We start from the raw sequence: 20,669 nt of genomic DNA, 5'->3' as shown, positions 1-20,669 counted from the left end.
GCAGAAAAAAAAGCGCCGAAAATGCGTGCTATATATGTATCTGTGTATTCAATATTTTTATGCCACGCCTTCTGGAATTGTTTGAGGCAAAAAAAAAAAATCGGAGTTGTCGAAGCACTTTTAAGAGGTATGTGGTCTACCAAAAAAAAAAGAGTCAGACGTCTCGCAGTTGGAAGTCCCTACCTAAGCTCGGCGCAACCTTATTCCTTCCACGCTGTCAAAGTCAGTATATCATCTACCGTGCAGAAGCACAGTACTATTCCGAGAGCACGCTTCCTCCCGCGACTCATTCGCATGCGCTTTTTTGAGAAAAAGGACGCTAAACAAATCCACGCAAAACGCTTTGGCAACTTCGGAGCTCTTGATAAAAAGTGACACAAATTACGTATACAGTTTCTCCACACTTATAAAACAAAAACAAAAATTCGCCTCAGGTGGATTCTTGGTATACATCAGCATACATCAAATTTACTTCTATTTTACTTCGGATTTTAGTGTATAAGGTGCATGCTTGGACACTTTCTGGCGAATAAGGTGTCCATATAAGCAAAATACAAATATATATTAAGCTTTTCTAGTTTGTTATTTGCTCATTTCTCAGTTTTATTATATTATTTGTTGTGTATTAATCTTACTATATTATGTGTTATATTTCGCGAACTGTTCAATAAAAGTAAAACATTTGCGTGCACTAAGGTAAACTTTTTTAATAGGGAGTATCGTAGAAACGACGCTAGTTTCGACAATGCAGCACATAAACATGAGAGAGCTTTAGTAGTTCGTGTTTTTGTGCCACTATATTTGGAATGGGAGCTCGCACTGCCGATTCGATGCATGCTCTGAAGCGCGAGCACGCAGCTGTAACGTGCCTTTGAAAACGATCTACTGAAACTCCCTATAATCGCCGAGTGCAGAATAATATACTGCTCTGTGCAGCATTTTCGTGTAGTTGCTATACGGCGCAAACAGCTGTTATCAGCGCTTCCTTGTGAATATTATAGTTTGTTTGATCGTTTTCATTTTAAGAGGCTTCGTGCCTGATAATATAATTGGTGGCCGAGAGCACGAGAAGTCGTCCCCTGTTGCCTTTATTCTAGACAGCCACCATAGCCTAAATTAGGAAATCGACGTATTATCAAAGGTAAGCTCTGGAACTTGGCAATGTGAAGCTGCCCAAATACCACAAAGTGAGAATCAGAAAGGGTGCCAACGGGGGTCCCACGTCGGTTTTGCAACTCCGGCCAAAGTGGCGTCCACTTGGGCAGCCCATTTGGGCTCCCTCGGGGGACCCAGAGGGGTCCTATATGGGGCAGCTCACATTGGCTTCCCTTGTGGGACCCTCCGTGGGTTTACTTGGGCAGCCCACAAGGGCCCCCATCGCGGGGCCAAAGGGGACGTAGATGGGAGCCCACATGTGTCTCCCCCCCCCCTCTTGTGGGGTTCGCACTAAGCCTACGTTGGCAATCCAACAGGCCCCCCCCCCCCCCCCCCGGGTAAACCTAATTTTGACAGAGTAATTCCCTCTTTTCCTGCGATGTGGGGTATTACAGTGCAATCTAAATTCAACATTCCTTACATTTTTCATGTGCATACTGAAAGTAATAAGCTTTTGATAGATCAATAACACGTTTTGAGCAAGACAATGCACATTGGCCGTTTTAATTGTACGAAATGCATAAAAACCTCTGCACTCTTCTTTATAAAATCCTGGCTGACAAGCAGAAAAAGTGCATAACAAGCTTGGGCCAGCTAGAGACACATTACACTCCGACGAGAGTGCTTGGAGTTCACCTTCAAATAAAGTGCTCTTTGTAAAAAGTTACGCTCCATGTAATACGACCTCAACTTACTAGTTGAGTAGCAAGTTAGAATATTTTGCGAGCCTAACACTTTTTGTATCAAGCTTCCATTTGAAGTCGTGGATTATTTAATATTAAAATAAACTGATATCTATTGTTGAATTTCCAGAACGTCTAGTACATATTCTTAATATCAGTGGACAGTGCCAGTGTTATAGTTGCACAGGTAGTCGAAGTTGGGCATGCCCACGCTTTTCACCCTTGGTGCCCTCGTCTTCCTAAAATTGGTTCCTGCAGAGCCGAGGTGGGACGCACGGGGGTTTTACATTGGTAGCTGAACTCGGGCATGCCCACGCTTTGCCGCCGTGAAGACCTCGTATCTCATTTGGCCCCGGTAGAGGCGAGGTGGGTCCACTGGAGGTTTTACATGCGCAACCCAAGTCGGGCATGCCAAAGCTTCACTGCTGTTGAGCCCATATCATCACAACTTGGTCCCGGCATGGCCAAGGTGGTACCCACGAGGATCTTAAATGGTCAACCCTAGTTGGGCATGCCCGCGCTTTGCTGCCGTGGATCCCCGTTTTTTCGCAAACTTCGTCCCCCACAACCGACATGAAACCCAAAAGGGGTTTTACATGGGCAGCCCAAGTTGGGCTTGACCAAACTTTGCCGGAGTGAGCCCACATCATCGCATTCGGCCCCCCGCAAATCCGAGGTGGATCCCACGTGGGTTATACATGAGCAGCCCAAGTCAGGCCTGCCGACGCTTCGCGGTCGTGGAGCTTTAATCACCGCAGCTTGGTTCCCGTACAGCCGATGTGGGACAGACGGGGTTTTTACATGTGTAGCCCAACTCCCTCATGCGCACGCTTTGCCCGTACCTTTGCAAAATCTGCCTCCGTATGGGCGAGGTGGGATCCACGGCTGTATTGAACCTGCAGCCAAAGCTGGGCACGGCCATATTTTGGCCCTCTGAAGAACCTATTTGCGCTAACTCTGCCCCCGCATAGCTGAAGTGGGAACGACGGCGCTGGGCGTGCCCTCGCGTAGCGGAGACCACGAGCGTATTGCACTAGCACACCATATTGGGTATGCCCCCTCTGCGGCCACGTGGGACCAGCGTGGGTTTCGTATGGCCTGCCCGAGCGTTCATGGCCCATGTGCGCCCACATAATCCCCACCTCTTGTGCTACCTGTGTGACAGATCAGGTGAAGCTCGGAAGGCACTTGCAGTGTAGTGGAAGTGCTTACATATCTTAAGAGTCTTTAAATGGTGATAGAACTTAGAAAAAAATGTAGAGATCAATTTCCTGTCTTGCCAACCTTTTGCAAACTAAATTGCGAGGATGCATTAAAATATTACTAGCGGTGACATCCTTTCCTTTTATAATAGTATTAAAGATATAGTTTCCAATCGGTCCAATATTCTAAATAAGACGATCTAAGTGTCGACTTCAGCGAAACTTCAAAAGGAATCGCCCTTCACACTATTCTGAAACTTTGCACAGGTTTGAAGCATTTAATCTAACAAAATATTTGGTCTCTTAGAAACTTCGAAAAACCTACAAAGCTTTTCAAAGTTACCATGATTTCAGCGATTTGCCAAAAAAAATATTTTTTGATCAAAGCAAGTACATGCGTCTGCAACCTGGAACGTACACCAAATATATCTAATCAACGCACTTGAAGCTGCCCAAAATCGCGCTACTCGGTTCATTCATTTTTTATGTTCATTTAATATCAGCATATCAGCATAAAAGCTGAATCAGGGCTTCGGCCTCTCTCCAGTCGTCGACGTAACACCGGTGTCTGTTTGTTTAATACGCGTTTTGTTCATTCTTCGCTTCGTCAACCACCTTATCTTTTACCCATCTTATCTTTTACGCTCATTCGCACCAAATTCCCGCCCATGCACCCGCACTGTCGCATTTTTTGCTTCATTTTTCCCCCCAGCAGCTCTGAGCTGGGACTGCATTTCTTACGCTGTTGCAATGAATTGCCCATTCACATTCATGAAAAATGTAACTGGACATGTGTAGCTTTAAAATTGTTTGGCATCAATGTATATCCCATTTATGTACCCACCCGTTATATAATGACCCTTCGAGGGTCATTAAGGGTAATAACATGAAATTAAATGAAAAGGACACAGGCTAGCATAAGTTGCGAACATATATATTGTTTATTTTTATATATATAGTTATATAATTTCGATCCTTGTGGATATAATTTCGATCCTTGTGGCAGAAATGGAATCCTCACTGTATTTTGATGTTTTATTTTCGCTTGTGACATTACAGATTGAATGGCTGAAACTATTAAATCATGAGTTTGCAGTGGCCAATATGACACTCAATGAGAGCGAACGTGTGATTGTATTGGAGCCTGATTATGTTAAAGATATTCAGAAAATTCTGGAAGAAGAAAATATGTAAGTCAACACATACGATTACACTATTATGAAGTTTAGATATCACAAACCTACGTGCAAAACAATTTGTATTCACGTTCGGCCTAGGTTTATAAACCTTGTAAGGTGTGCGACAATTAAAAATATCAGAATCCTTTACCTTTGAGGCCTTACAGTGCATGGAATGCAGTGCTTCAGGTGGCATCGCTTAAATTTCTTTAGACGACGTTACACCGTGATGTAAAAAAGTCAAGACAAAAACAAGACGTTCTTCCATCACGAACGTTTAGCGATGCTCCGAGTTTTCAGACGCCAGTGTTTACAACCCCTACATCTGATAATTTAACGCGTGGCATGCCTATATTTAATAGTTGTTCCTAGACGGGCCCGCCGTTTCTTCTTCGGGGCGAGCGATCGTGCTGAGTGACATAATTTGCAATCCGAGTTTGTCTATGTGACAGAGGTATGTAATCGCTGACACCTAAGTTACATGTTTCGCTAAACTTGGCGGAGAAGCAGAATCGGAGTATAGGTCACATTACATCAGGACACGTCATGTCGATATCCCTGCTAAATTTAGTGGAGAAACTGAACTGCTGTGTAAGTCGCGTGACATTATTTTTCCCGCTATACTTAGAAGAGAAACTAAATTGTCATTTAGGTCATGGAATATCAGATGACGTGGCGTCAATTTCATCGCTAAATTGAGAGGGCGAAACTGAATCGGTGATTAAATCACGTGATGTCTATTGAGGTCCAGTGAGCTGATGTCTCGCGATATATACACCAATTAAGTTTTCCCATCAAATTCGGCAGGGAAATTGGTGTCACGGGACCTGTCGCGTCAAGCGACCTATACACCAAATCAGTTTTCCCCCTGAATTTTGCGGGAAAATTGCCTTCCCGTAGCCTGACGTCGCATGACATATACACCAATTCCCTTTCCCTGCTAAATTTAGAGGGAAACTTAACAGCACGTGACCTGATGTCTAGAGACCTATACCCCAAATATGTCTCGCCACTACATTCAGCGAAAAAAATGACGTCACGTGACCTGGTGGTCTAATCTACACGGTGGGACTAACCGGGGCTGGGCGCCCGGGAGATCGCAGCCCGGTGCGATTGGTGAGCGCCGCGTCGCTGGGGTCACGTGGCCTATAGTCCAAATAAGCTTCCCTGCTTAATTTGGCGCAAACATTCATGTCACGTGATCTAAGCACCTTCCGTTTCCCCAGTAAATTTAGGGTAATATTGACGACACATTACCTGACGAAACGTGCCCAATGCGTCCATACAATTTCCCCTGTAAATATAGCAGGAAAATTAACGTCACGTGGCCTACACCTCAATTTAGTTTTCCAACTAAATTAAGCGCAGAAATTGACGCCACTTGACCTATGTATCAATTTTCCCCTCTCAGTGTAGCGGGATATTTGATAAAAATCAAGGCTCTTCACTCTCCGAAGTTTGGTGGCTGCTAAATGACTTTAAACGTTCGCACCATAAATACTGCATTTCATGCATTATAGGATTTTGAAGATAAAGGTCGCTGCCAAGTTTTTCCAGAAGAGCGGTTGTACAAGTGCTTCTCACGAAGCGTCAAAAGTTCGAACTGCGGGTTGGTCCCGATTCCGAAAGGGCAGTTGCGCTTCCTCACCAATCTTGTTGGCGACTCAGAGAAGTCGTGGAGGAGCAGAAGAGGAAGCGCAACTCCAGGTCCGGACGGGAAACGCAGGTCAGGCTTTCGCAGCTTGATGTCGTCCTTGTTTGAAAGAAGGTCAATCATGCTATAAAAGCAGCTTTCGTGCGAACCGCTCCGAAAACTTGCGATATGAGTTTATAAACACATATGGTACAAACAAAGAGTCAGCTGACCCTATTAGTGGTACACGGGTCGTAAGCGAAGGCAATGCCATAAAAAAAAAAAACGGCGATCATACTCATCTGCATCAAACTAAATGCACAAAAACATAACGTCGCTGAGAAAAAAACACATCGTATATACAAAAACCAAAGCCCTTACAAAGAGAAAGAAAAGTGAGCAGAAAACCCGAAAAAAATGTTAATTCCGATTGAGTTAACAAAGATGCACCGTATATTACAACTGGATGCTCCTCGCCGGATAGAATTGCGGGCGGTCATACTTCAAAACAATATAGCTGTTAATTTCAGATTCACAACCCACACTAGCAGTACAGGTCAAGGGTATATTTTCACGAATGACAATTGATGAGGCGACGAATGCCTGACAGAAAATCGACGTTTAATGGGGCGAACTTGTGCCTGAAACAAAATAGAATAAGGCGAGCGTCACAGGTGTCGCTGGTGGCGTAAGAGTTGGATCGAACGCTGGGGCGAAACAAACTCCGGCTAGCCACGCGGAGCCCCTTGTGTACACTCGTGGGCTACTTGAACAATTAGCGTAGAAGGTTCGGTTCATAGAGATTTGGGTCCTCGAACATGCAACAGGGTTAACAAATTTACCACAACGCTACATATTACAGAAATAAAAAGGTGCGTCCGCTCTCAGGCATCGAACTTTAGCCCATTTTTGTCGGAGTCATAAACGATAACTAAACGGCCACGGGCGCGCTCGCTCGGAGACGCTCGTGTCATCACAACCTGCAAGGAAGCAATGCAGTGCAAAACAAACAAAAGAATTGGAAAATACGGTGGCTGGTAAATCCTAGTGGTCTCAACCTCTGCACGGAATAACAGCTTACAGAATTATCGAGCGTACGGCTTGAGGCGCACGACGTGGACGACTTCATGTCGTGGTTCTGGCGTGATAGTGTTCTTCGGTCTGGCATTACCCCGTAGTTCAGATCTCCCAGTCGACGAACTACATTTTAAGATCCGAAGTATCGTTTCAGGATTTTCTCGCTTAAGCCGCGGGGACGAATGCCTGTCCACACCCACACCCTGTCTCCGGGTTGTAAGTGAACGTCCCGACGACAAGGGTTTTTCCGTCATGCAGCTCTCACGATGCATGCCACTGCCGGCATGCATCGTGTGAGCTGCAGTCTTTCGGAACGCGCGATGACACCGCTGCTAGTCGGCACGAGCAGAGCACCAAATTGCACAAGCTGTCTCATGCATTGCCCCCTGCATCCTAGGGGTCTCAGGCCCACAGAACCACAGCAGTTCTGGCCTCCGTGCAAAAAGACTAGTCCCGCAATCCATGAAGGCTTCGGTGGTATAAGAAAACTGGCTGGTGAAGTAAAATTGTTCAATAAATTATAAAAAATTAAAAAAAAAACACACAAAAAAAACGAATCGATTGTTTTCAACACGTCGCCTAATCACTCGAAAGAGTCGCGTGAACTGCCCGTGCCGCAGTGCACGCGAGGTCGGTCGATCAGCCGCTGTTCAGAGCGAGTGTGTTTAATCACGGCTGCTGGAGCAGCATCTATCGCCGTTTCATTTAGAGTGCCTTCATACACACGCGCGCTTTTGCTTGAGTGGTGACATCTCAGCCATTTTTCCGCCCAATCGTTTGTTTATGCATTTTGAAGTGCGTGCAATCCGCTGTCACTCAGCTCGAGCGCTTAGCTTTGGCTAATGCATAGACGCCATTTTACCGCCCTAGTCACGCACCGGGAGCGTGAGAGCGTCACGCGCTGGCACATTCAGGGCAACAATGGATGTCTTCACCCTGAGACAGACAGGCATGTAGGCACCCTAGTTTCATTCAAACCGGAGCGCCTCGCGCTGAAGCGAGCAAACAAGCAAGCCAGCAGATAAGAAAGGACACGCGTGCGTACTGTGCCGGTCTCGGCAGCAGGCAGCGTGCAGTGAGGAAGCGCGGCGATGCAATTCGGTAGGCGCACCGGTCTTATCCAAACCTTTGATCCCGACAGTACTCGCGCGGGCTTCTGGAACAAACGGCGTAGAAGGTTCGGTGCGGAGCACACTCGGTCCTCAAAATAGCAAAGGGGTTCTCGCATTTACGACAACGCACATTTACAGGAACGCGACATTCACAGGAATAACAAAAAGGTGCGTCGGCTCCCAGGCATCGAACCTGGGACCATTAGCGTTGGAATCAAACACGCAAAACATGGGCGCGCTTGTTAGGAGTTTCGAGTGGCAATATTTTGGGTGTATATATGGAATTGTTCTACAATTACTGCTTATTTGGACGAGCGCCGGTCAGTAAAACTTTAGACATAGAGGTGAACTCTTATGCTGGATGAATGTAGGGACCTAATCACAAATGTCATTCTAATATGTATGTGATCGGGTGCATTTTTTCCGCAGATCTACGCTGTACAATTTTGTGCACTGGATTACAATTCGGACTTATGGTGCTGATGGGTCCAAAGAGCTTGACAAGCTCTTCCTTAACTTTGATAAAGAGGCAACAGGCGTAAAGAAAGAAAAACCACTGTGGATGCAGTGTCTTTCCGGTATATCAGACTTAATGACACACGCAATAAGTCGTCTTTATGTGGACAAAATGTTTGATCCCAAAGCCAAGAAAACTGTAAGCAAAACTTTTCAAGTTCCCGATAAATGCGTCTCGTTAACTAAACCTTCGGAACAGTATAATTAGTTCTTTAAAAAAAAAGTTCATCTGCACTCAGAAGGCCTGCCCTTTCTAAAAGTATGTAAATGCTTTGTCCGATACTTTGTTTTATAGTGTATCCCGGATTTAAATCATAATAATTGCGAATATCCATTCTTAGTTTTAATAATAAATAAAACGATTCTAATATATGTATTTAAGGCGCACGTTATCTATTTAATATTATTCGTAAAAAGCCAAAAATAGGCGAAACCAAAGTTTGAACCTAAATGTTATCAGTGCTATCCAACGTAATATATAAGAATTTGGTAGTGCCATTCGAGCAAATGCTAAAAACAAGAAACGTAATCGTTTACTTGGCCTGGAATATTTCCACTAAATAATAGTTTATGATTGATTCAGCCTGCAAACGAACATTCGCATTCTTATGAGACTCAGAATTTGTTCTACAGAAAGCATTACGACGTGTGCTCTAACATTAGGCAGTATGTTCGAAGCTAAAGATATGGGTAATTGCTGAAAACTGCCGGTCATGTAATGGTACAGCGGACATGCCAGTTATTTTACTGTAGTGGACTTTCTTGCAATTTGTAGGACTAGTGTAATTCAAAAGTGTATATAGTAGAGCTAGTAGGACCACCTATATTCTAATCTTATTGAAAATGAACTTATTCTGTGGTAAAAGATGTCTTCCTGAAGGTCATTCCATTCCACAATTGCATCAGGAAGAGGGGCGTGCTGATGTGCTGTGGAAAAACACATTGGCCGGGCTATTTTATTGCAATGATCGAGTCTGGGCAAAAGATAAGTCGGTGGGAAAAGAAGAGACTGATATAAAAGTGGTGAATAAAAAACTTTATGCAGAAGGCAGAGACGGGATATTTTTCGACGGGTGAAAAGCAATGGGAGAGAGAGATATTTGATTTAATGAGGGAAACACTAGAAAAACTAGAGTAATCAGACCGAATAAAACGCGCAGCACGGTTTTGAACATATTCAATGTACTCTGTTAATGTAGCTTGATGAGAGTGACAGATTGAAGATGCGTATTCTAATTGAGACCGGACTAGGGCAAGATAGAGGAGCTGTTTTAGTTGAGGAGGGGCGGATATGAAATTGCTTTTGTTAGCGGAACTCACAACTGAATTAATATGGTTTTCCCAGAAGAGGTTTGAAGTTAGAAGAACGCCGAGGTATTTATACATATCCGTGGGTTGAAGAGGGATGCCATTGAGAAAATTAACAAGAGAGGTTTGAAAGAAGGAACGAGAGAAGCGCATGCATTTACATTTGCTGATGTTAAGCGTCATCTGCCAGTTAGTACACCAGCTCTGATCTAGGTCGAGGTCATTTTGTAGGGTTAAAGAGTCATGAGGGGATGGTATTTTTCGGTAAAGGACACAGTCGTGGACAAATAGGCTCATGGGTGAGGATACCTGAAAAGGAAAGTCGTTGATATAGATGAGGAAAAGTAACCGACCAAGCACCGTTCCCTGAGGCACGCCAGATGTTACGGGGGCTAAATTAGAAGAACAATTATTAACATGAACAAACTGATGACGTTGAGAGAGAAAAGATTCAATCCATGAGAGAACATTATTATCGAGGTTTAATGACGATAGTTTAAGAAGCAGTCTGTTGTGCAGAACTTTGTCAAAAGCTTTAGTGAACTCGAGAAATACAGCGTCAGTGGGGTAGCCAGAATCAAGGTTTGCGAACAGGTGATCTGTTAAACAGAGAAGTTGGGTTTCGCAGGAGTAGTTTCAACGGAAGCCGTGCTGCGCTTTGTTAAAAGAGGAGATAGAATCAAGGTGAATAGATAGTTGCTTGTGAATTACATGCTCGAGTATATTAGAAGGTACAGAAGTTAGAGATATTGGCCTATATTTTAAAGGAGAAGATTTATCACCGCTTTTGTGGACCGGGTTGACCTTGCCGATTCTCCAATCCTCAGGAACCGCCGCCGTACCTAATGATTGTTGAAAATTATTTGTTGGAAATAGGCTTGAGGAATATTTAGTGTTTTGTAAGACCTTAGAATTTATGCCGTCGACACCACAGGAAGAGGACCTTTTTAGGGACTGAATAATATTAACAATACCTTCGTAATCAATACAAATTGGATCCATAAGTAAAACGTTGCTAGTAATAGCTAAGGACAGTGTTAAGAGACAGTGGGCGGTAAAATGGGGAAAAAAAATATATGATTAAGAACTGTGGCACACCGATTATTCTCAATAATGTTCTCAGAATCATCAATATGCGCTAGTGGGGAGTATGGTGCATAATTTACAACATTCCAAAATTGGCGTGAGTTGTTTAGTAGCATAGATGGAAGGGTCTTCTGGTAAAATATACGCTTCTGTTGTTCTAACATAATTTTATAATCAGTGGCGCATTCATGATATTTAGACCTGGATAAAACAGTGTCTTGTTTTTTGGCTAGTCAAAAACGTCGTTTTTTTCTTATTGTTAAGGGTTTTCAGTGAGCGCGAATACCAAGGATTAAAAGACCGGGAACTGATGTTAAAAGTTGGAACATGAGCTTCAATGTGTTGCTGTAATTTGTTTTTAAAATGGCACCAATTTTCATTGATATGCCTATCGTCAAAACGCTCCAGGAAGATTGAGAAATAGCTTGAGAGGTCCTGTTTAAGCTGCTCATAGTTCCCCTTGTTATATAGCCTCATTTGCTTGGTCAACCTGACTAGTTCTGGTGCTTGAAATCCTAGGTTAAAAGAACAGTGCTTTGTGGTCACTGATGCCTTCAAAACCGGTAAGAGAGGTAATAAATCTCGGAGGGATATTCAAAAGAACGTCTAATATATTTGAACATGTGGTGGTCACACGGGTAGAAAAACAAATCACCTGGGAAAGGTTAAAATCCAGGCAGAGACTGATAAAATCGCAGCACTCACCAGAACTTCCACCACCAACAAGAACAGATAAATTCCAATTTATCTCACGGAAGTTAAAATCGCCTTTTAAGATAAAAAGAATGACCAGTATATACTGTACACAAAATTGACAGCTCATCATGCAAAGCAGTGACAAAACTAGGTGACGCATCTAGTGGTCGATGACACACGCCAACCAGGATTGACTTAAAACCACATTTCACTGAGACTGTCATCGTCAATCGGGAAAAGAGTGAAACGACATCCGTGAGAGGATCAACAAAATAAATGATTTATTTGCAAGAAGGAGGATAGGAACGTGCCAGAAGCGATACATTAGAAAAATAATTAGCAATAAGAAAAGCAAAGCACTCAAGGCAGTTAAAGTCACGTCAACACACTCATAGCCCGTTCCCGCTACCGTCCTTGCCTTAGGTTCAAGTCTTTCCACTCGTTGTTTGGCGGAGCGTCGCCGCTTGATGTGATGATGCAGAAGCCGGTGTCTCGCACTCCCCCTGGAGTTGCTCGTAGCAGGCGTCGCCGACCGTAGCGACTGGTCCTCCCTCCGAGCTCTGGTCGTCACCGTGTGTCGCGGCCCGACCCTGGCTTTCACCGCTGCTTCTCCTCTCGCGCTCGCCGTACCCTTCTCGCGCTCGTTGTTCTCTGGAACGCGCTCGTTCCCTTCCGTTTCTTTTCTTCTTCCACCCGTAATAATCGTCACAGGCACGTGACACCCCCCCTCACTTCGAGAACTTCACAATATAAAGTTTCTTCATGAAGGCGACCTCCTCTATGGCTTGTTGTAGTGACCGCGGCACATTCAGAAATACCACCACTCTTGGTCCTTAGGACTCACGCACGTATGCCGTTTCCACATCCCAAAAATTAGTATCGTCCAAATCAAGAAAACAAACAATGGTTACGCTCTCGCGTCCCTATTTGCACGCACAAATCACATGGGCCACACACTCTTGTCCTGACCTAACTCAACAACAACAAAAAAAAATCCTAATGGGCCTCATTAACCCTGCGTCCTGCCTTTACGAACAAATATCCCCCTACGGCTTAGCTCTCTAGACGACTTAAGAAGTCTGCTCCCACATTGTCTTTCCCCTTAATGTATTCGATGTGAAAGTCCTGTTCCTGCAATTATACACTCCATCGCATTATGCGACTGTTAGAGTGCTTCGCTTTGTTCAAAAACTCCAAAGCTCGGTGATCCGTTTGTATGCAAAATTTTCTGCCATATGAGAACAGCCTAAATCACTCCACGGCCCAAACAATCGCAAGACACTCTTTCTCTACTGTGGCATAACTCTTTTCCGATTTTCCCAGTGTTCTGCTCGCATATCCCACTGAATGCAGCAGTCCTTCACTTTCCTGGAGCAATACTGCGCCCAGGAATGCATCAGATGCACCCGTCCTCAAAACGAATTCCTTGTCGGGATCTAGCGCCAACAGGATAGGTGGTCTTGATAAGCAGTCCTTCAGTCTCTCGAACGATTCCTCCTGTGCTGACCCCCATTTACCTTGATTTCGTTCTCCTTTCTTCGTGAGCTCCAGCAGTGGTGTGGCAAGATCCGCGTAGTTTGGGACGAAATGGCGGTAATAGCCGGTCAGCCCAAGAAACGACTTCACTTGACGTTTTGTCACCGGCCTTGGAGCGTCTTGTATCCTTCCAAGGATCTCCGCGTGGGGCGCGATTCGTCCTCCACCCAACTCATGACCGAGGAAGGTCGTCTTTGTAGATGCGATCTCGCATTTTTTCGGCCGAGCCGTGATATTGGCTTCTTGCAACCGATCAAAAACTGTCTGAAACGGCCTCATGTGTTGCGTCCACGTATCCGAGGCGATGAGAATGTCATCGATGTAGTGATGAGCCTCTGGAATTCCATGAAGCAACTTTTTCATCAGTCTGGTGAAGGTAGCAGAGGCAGTCTTGAGCCCGAAAGGCATGAACCTAAACTGGTAAAGTCCGCTCCTCGACGAGAACGCTGTCTTCTCTTTGGCCAAATCCTCCATCGGGATCTGCCAGTATCCCTTCGCTAGATCCAGCTTGGAGAAAAAGTTCTTACAGCCCACCTTGGCGAAGGTGACGTCCGCCCTTGGAATCGGCTCTGGGTCATCCTTAAGCACGTCGTTTAACTTCCTGTAATCAATGCAAAACCTGTCAGAACCGTCTTTCTTTCGAACAATTACAACCGGCGCATTAAACGGTGACGTGCACCGTTCTATAATGCCCAGTCGCAGCATTTCCAAAATCTCCTTTTCGAGTGTCTCTTAGACGGAAATTGGCAACGCATGTTGCCTTATTCGCAAAGGCTCTTCGGTCGCCCGAACTCGCTGTTGGGTTGATCGGTCCGATGATGTCGATCGACACTCTCTTGAATGGTGTCTCGATGGCCGGCATTGTCCCAAGAGGCGCTTTGCCTACTCTGCCTTTTGGCACCGTGCGCTGGCATACATCGCAGGAACGCACGTACCTCTTGATGTCACTCTGCATGCCCGGCCAAAAGAACTCTTTAGCCGTTAGCGCGAGCGCGTTCTTCATGCCTTGGTGGCCTGACATGATACCATCGTGTGCCATGGCCATAACAGTTGTTCGAAATCTTGCCTGGGAGAGCCAGATCCTCTATTCTCCTCCCGGTGGAAAATATACAGCTCCGAAAGAGCAGGTTGTTCTTTATAACCATTTCATACTTCGTACGACACTTCTGTTTCTTTACCACCTTTCCGACGTTGTCGAAACATTTCCTTAAGGACGCATCGTTCCTCTGTTCCGTCGCAAGCTTCTCGACTGTTGTTTCGAGAATCGGTACCTGTGGCACATTCAGTGGAGGTTCCGTTTTGTTCCCGCTCTTATTCTTCCTCGACCCTCCCCGTCCCGCGGTACTTGAAAGTGGAGTTATCAGTCCCAAGTCCGTGTTTTCCGAGTCGTACGGAGAGGCCTCTTTGTGGTCCTTCCTCTCTGGTACCTCGGCTCTCTTGTCCAGCTGGTGGCCAACTCCCTGGAGAGTAGGTTTCTTCATCTCGTCACTTCGCTGTTGGTCGGAATCCCAAGATGGATTCGGATCGTTGGGATCTCTGACTTGTGGAACGTTGCCAAGCACTAAGTCGTATAGAGGATCGTCAATGCACTTCGCCACGACTTTTCCTGCCAGAAAGGGTGTGTTGATCACAATTTCCGCCTCAGGTAAGTATTTCACTGTTCGGTCCAGTAAATATACGGGACTACAGTTTCCAGTGTAGCACCCAACGAGCACTAAGTTCTTTTTTACGACTACTGTATTGCAACCGATGTCCCGAAGCAGCGTAACTTTTTTCTCGCCAATGCGGCCTTCGACGACAGGCATATTCTCCACCAGAAACTTGGGTGGCCTCTCTGCAGATGTGTAAACCACTGGTATTTTGTCGCCCTTCTTTAACCTAAGGTAGGTCTCATCTGGTTCACCTGCCGTTTCGTCGGAGGCTGTCCACCGGCAAGAAGCTTGTGGTTTATCGCCAGCCCTCATAGTGCATTTGTCGCCCTTGTGTCCCATCCGGCCGCAGTGCCAATATGTCGATGGTTTATATTGTTGATTGCGACCCTTGCAATTCTCGGCTTTCTGTCCTACCTCATTGCATAAAAAGCATCGGAGGATCCTCTGTGTGTCCTCTCTGAAAGCTTTAGGGACTGTACTTTCACTGGTTTTCGGGTCTGGTCCCTCTACCTTCGCTTTTAAAGCGCTCAGCTGAGTCTGTGCTTCCAGAAAGACGTCGGCTTTTTCAGCCAAATCATCTAGGGTCAAGCAGTCTCTTTCTTTGAGAAAGACCATCAACTTACTAGCTCAAATTGTCATGAACTGCTCTATTAGCATTCTGTCCCGGAGCGCCTCGAAAGTCTTCTCGACACCTGCAACTTCGATCCACCTATCGAAATAACCCGTCAACCTGGCTGCAAACTGTTTTCTTGTTTCCCCATCTTCGAGCTTCGCCTCACGAAATCTTTCGCGATAACCTTCTTTTGTATACCGGAATGTTTGAAGCAGCGCCAGTTTCATCTTTGTATAATTCATCGCATCCGCAGGGGTCATGCGACCGACCACCGTCAGGGCTTCTCCTGTGAGACAAAGACTTAAAGTGGTTGCCCACTTGTCTTGTGGCCATCCGAGGCCTGTGGCCGTACGCTCAAACCTCTGCAAATACGCGTCGAGATCGTCGCGCGTCTCATTATACTGCGGTATCAGTTTGTGTGGACTGGCCCTATGGCTTGGTCCAGTCGAACCGCCTTCTCCTCCTTCCCCTCGCGCTTCGCGATTTCCTCTTTCATGGGCCGCGATTCTGAGTTGTAGAACTTCCCGCTCCTTATCTAGTCGGACACATTCCGCTTGACATGCGCGTTCTTGAGCCGCGTGCTCTTCTTTTGCCGCCTCCCGTGCCTGCAACCTTTCCTCTCTTTGAATATTTTTCTCCCTCTCAAACCAGACCTTCAGCTCCTCTCCAGTGTATCCTAGTTCCCTCCCAGCCGCCATCAATTTATCAATCTCTACAACTCCGGACCCAGTCATGGTCACGAACTCTCTCCTCCGGACCAACGAGATCAGGCTAGTGGGTTAAGGGAATCCTGGCAAGCTCGCCTAATTGTCATCGTCAATCGCGAGAAGAGAGAAACGACATCCATGAGAGGATAAACAAAAGAAATTGTAAATTTCCAAGAATGAGGATAGGAACGTGCCAGAAGCGATACAATAGGAAAAGAATTAGCAATAAGAAACGCAAAACAGTGAAGGCAGATAAAGTCACGTCAACACACTCATAGCCCGTTCCCGCTACCGTCCTTGCCTTAAGATCAAGCCTTTCCCCTCGGTGCATTGCGGAGCATCGCCGCTTGATGTGATGATGCAGAAGCCGGTGTCTCGTACTCCCCCTGAAGTGGCACGTAGCAGTCGTCGCCGACCGTAGCGGCTGGTCCTCCCTCCGAGCTCTGGTCGTCACCGTGCGTCGCGGCCCGACCCTGGCTTTCACCGCTGCTTCTCCTCTCGCGCTCGCCGTTCCCTTCTCGCGCTCGCCGTTCTCTGGAACGCGCTCGTTCCCTTCCGCTTTTTTTCTTCTTCCACCCGTAATAATCGTCACAGGCGCGTGACAGAGACCCAGATGGCCTCAATTGACGTGGAAACGAAAAGAAGTGTGCGTATGATACTTTTATCAATGCATATTAAAACGCCACCACCAGGACGATCCTTCCGATCGCGTCAATAAAATGTAAAGTTTGAATGATTCGGCAGTATTTCATTGTCGTTTGTATCAGGATGAAGCCGGGTCTCAGTGATCAGTACTATCTTAGTATCACAGGTTGAAATACGAGAACACAATTCGTTACGCTTTGGTATTAAACTGCGCGCATTTAAGTATAAAACACCGAGAAGTCAGTTGGAGGTGGAGGAAGCAACGCGTTTGTTTCCACTCCCAGCGTGTGCCTATGCGGAAGCACTAACCAAAGATTCGAAAACGGAGTCGTAAAGGAAGGCATTTGAATCCATATGTAGTTTATCACAACGCAGCTTATGCGGACCTCCCTGTGACTTGGCGAATGCAAGAAGTCTCTGACGCGCAACGCGAACTTTTTTTGAGAAATCTTCAGACATAGAAAAAGGGAGGCCGCGCAGCTTCGGTTCACACAAAGTAACTGATTTTTTGTTTTGTATGAAGAAAAACTTACAATAATAGGCCTGTTATTTTCCCGAGATGGGGTTCCCAATCTATTTGCACATTCGATCTGAGAGTTATCAAGAGTGACACCAAGTTTCTCATTTGCAAATTCTAAAACTTTTTGTTCAGACAAATGCGATGACTAGCCGGCAGCATTGGGTATGCCATAAAATATAAAATTTCACCGTTGCGAGCGGTTTTCAAAATCATCAAGTCGAGATAGCATAACTTTAGTTGCAGTGGGTTGTACAGCGACGGAATGTTGGAGATTACAGATATTTGCCTTCGCCTGCATGATAGACAGATTTCTTTTTCGAATGAAACAAGTTTTGCATTTAGCGGCGCCACCGAAGTCTCAAGTTGAGCCTGTTTGCCAAGTATCGCCTCGACATCGGCTTTTAGGGCCGGTTGTCCCGCCGCAAGGCCGGTTACATTAGCATCGAGTTTTTGCATTCGCTCGTACATACTGCCAGGGATGGGCAGTATTTCAAATACAAGTATTTGAAATACGTATTCTAAACAGTTTTTGTACTTTGCATTTATATTTAATTACAAATTGGGTAATATATATGACGTGTTTATTTAAATACTAAAACAAGGGGATTTCAAATACAATTGTAATTAAATACAATTTTGTGGGCGAAAATACACCCCGCAAATTTATTATCACGAGAATTCTTTTTATGCATGTGGTTGTTAGATATAGTCTCCATCCTTTATTCGACCATGGGGCTATTTCTTTTTCTCCTCCGCCTTTATTTTAAAGGCACTGTCCAGGGCAGGAAGAAAACTACGTTCTGCACCGAATGCAGTGTCTCTCAATCAAGCACAATCGTTTAGTGACTTTGTGATTACGGTGCTAGTCCAGGGCAAGAATAGCGACGAAATCGACGTTCTCAGGCAGACTGGCTATATAAGTGCCTGTGAGAACTTGTGATGCTTTCCAGCCTTATTTTCATTCATATTTTTGCCTGGAACATTCTAAATGCGCGGGTCGTCCGGATTTTCGTAACTGGTGCGAGTTGCAACAATAAAAAAATCTCTAGCTAGTGCTCCGCGTCTTGTTCATCTTGGTTCTTTGTTGGTCTAAACCAAAATGTAATCGACAAAAAAGCTGCTTGCAGCTCTCTACTTTTTCACCTATTACGTCCAAGCTGATTACATGTTTTGTGATTATATTTCTATTACGTTACTAGAGCCTCGCACACTAACTCCCGAGTGTGCGATGCAAAATTAAAATGAGATACCTAGGAACCCGTTGCAGGTGCCCTGAAGTCGCTGATTCAAATTTTGAGGAATGTATTTGAAAAAGTATTTGGAGGAGACCAAATACATTTGGTTTTATTTGTATCTTGTGCTTAAATTCTTTTTTGGAAATGTAATTAGATTTGTAGTTAAATACATTTTTGACGAAATATTTGTATTTGTGTTTTGGTACATATTTGCATGTATTTTGCCCATCCCTGCATGCTACCAAGTTGTTTCATCTGCGCTTCCAATTCAGCCTTGGTAAGCGCGGGACCAGGATTTGTTTCAATGTTACCGGACAAGAGTAGCAGATTACCAATTACGTACGCACAATCACAAGCGAGACAAAGTAACACTTTGGGGCACGGGAATAGTAAAATGTTCACATTGTTCGTACTCTTAGCATGCAACGAGACACGTTTACAAACCTGTACGAGAGGAAGCATTTCATGTGTGAGTGACCGTGCTGCCTTAGCGTTCCCGTGCCCACTCGGGTACGGGAACGCAAACTCCGAGCTACCCCAGATCAAAGCAAACTCCAAACTACCCCGGACTGAACATGTTAACTCTAAGTTTCCAGGTGTTAAAGGGTTAATAGATCGTCATGAATCTGTGCTCCCAAGCTCTGTGAAAGTATTAATTTATAATTCGTTATTTTATTCCTTCTTAACATACTGCCATGTGGATTGGGACACTGCTACTGTCACAAACTTAAAAAAAACTGTATACATTACAGAAAACTTCTGAAGAATTATTTCAGGTGTTCTATAAAATTGTCATACTGAACAACTATTTGAACGTTTTCAAGTGCTTGATATTTAAACATTATACAATTACAAGCTTGGACACATAAGAAAATCAAGTTTATTGCCTGAATTAGCCCCTTTAGAGTGTTCTACGCCTGTTTACTCCACTCGTTTGCCGAATGCTCTAAAGTTCCTAGATCTAAAACAACCTATATGGCTATCAAACGCTCAAGTTTACGCTCCCTAAGGTTTTTGAATTATGTAGACAAGACGGAAACTATAGAAACAATTTGGTTTTCTGAACTACGTCGCATGTTTTTATTTCTTCAACGATAGTGGGTGTGTGTAAGCTGTTAGTGCTTTTTCTTGAGTTTTTATATTAGGACTAGATAATTCCTTTTTTGCCTTTTTGTTCCCTTTTAAATACTTTTTGTCTGATAAGGGGGAAGAGAGCTCGTCAAGCTGTCTATGAACAGCTTTTTTGGTCGGCCTTCTTCATCTATATAGTATCATTGATAAATATTTATTATTATTATTATAAAAAATGTATGCAAAATTTTTCCGCAGTCTTGTGAAATTTTCAACATGATTAACATCCACCAACTCGCATGAACACTCCCTGCTTTTTGTCTATCATCTGGCTCAATCGCTTCAAATTTTAGTTATTATCATAAATATTTTTTTTTGTATTGTAATCATTAAAATGTCTCAGAGCATTCCCACTCACGGGCATGTGCAGCCATGACCGGGAAATGCAATCATGTTAAAAGAAAAGAAAGCGTTTCACAACATGGTTTTCTCACTGCTATAGCTGTAGAGACCAATCTGGTGTCATTCCTTAGTGCCACCGATTGGCAGTGAGCGCGGGCAGAAAAATGCCCTGTACTTTTATTTTTAGAAATGTTTTGACTTGGTTGATCATTCAATGGTTTTACATAAATTAAGGTCATATGGAGGGAGTAAAAAAGTTTCTATTTACTTATTAGTTATTTTTCAGAAAGATACAATTTGTTTAAATGTTGGGATACCAATATATTGGACTCGAGATCGACCTAGAGGTGGCGCTACTACCGCGCTATCATCATCATCAAAGCGGGGATAGAAGTATGGCAGCCCCAGAGGCTCTCCACGTTCGCGCGCGAAGTGGTGTGGAGTCTTGTGTTTATTTCGTCGCGTAGTATCGGTGGGAAAACAATTTTACCGCGAATTGGTGCGCTAGTGTTCGATGCTTCAGTGAAAATCGAATCGTGTTACCAGCGCACTGCCTGAATTTTAAAAAAAACAATCGCTCGCGTGCATGTGTTGTCTGCTCTAGGCAGACGTCGGAAGGCACGGACCACCACGACGGATGCC

General features: G+C 44.7%; 1 protein-coding gene across 1 annotated transcript in view; it reads left to right on the top strand.

Annotated features, from left to right (window-relative positions):
- LOC120837655 (neprilysin-4-like) overlaps positions 1 to 20,669 on the top strand; it is a 188,213-nt gene that overhangs the window by 93,946 nt on the left and 73,598 nt on the right. The window contains exons 9-10 of the mRNA XM_042290885.1: positions 4,100 to 4,230; positions 8,470 to 8,695. Of these exons, the coding sequence (XP_042146819.1) occupies positions 4,100 to 4,230; positions 8,470 to 8,695 (357 nt within the window). The remainder of the gene's footprint in view (positions 1 to 4,099; positions 4,231 to 8,469; positions 8,696 to 20,669) is intronic.

This window comes from Ixodes scapularis, unplaced genomic scaffold, assembly GCF_016920785.2.
Source record: "Ixodes scapularis isolate PalLabHiFi unplaced genomic scaffold, ASM1692078v2 PGA_scaffold1__304_contigs__length_218370807, whole genome shotgun sequence".
NCBI lineage: Eukaryota > Metazoa > Arthropoda > Arachnida > Ixodida > Ixodidae > Ixodes > Ixodes scapularis.
The sequence above is the reverse complement of the archived record's forward strand: the minus strand, read 5'-3'. Positions and strand labels throughout refer to the sequence as shown.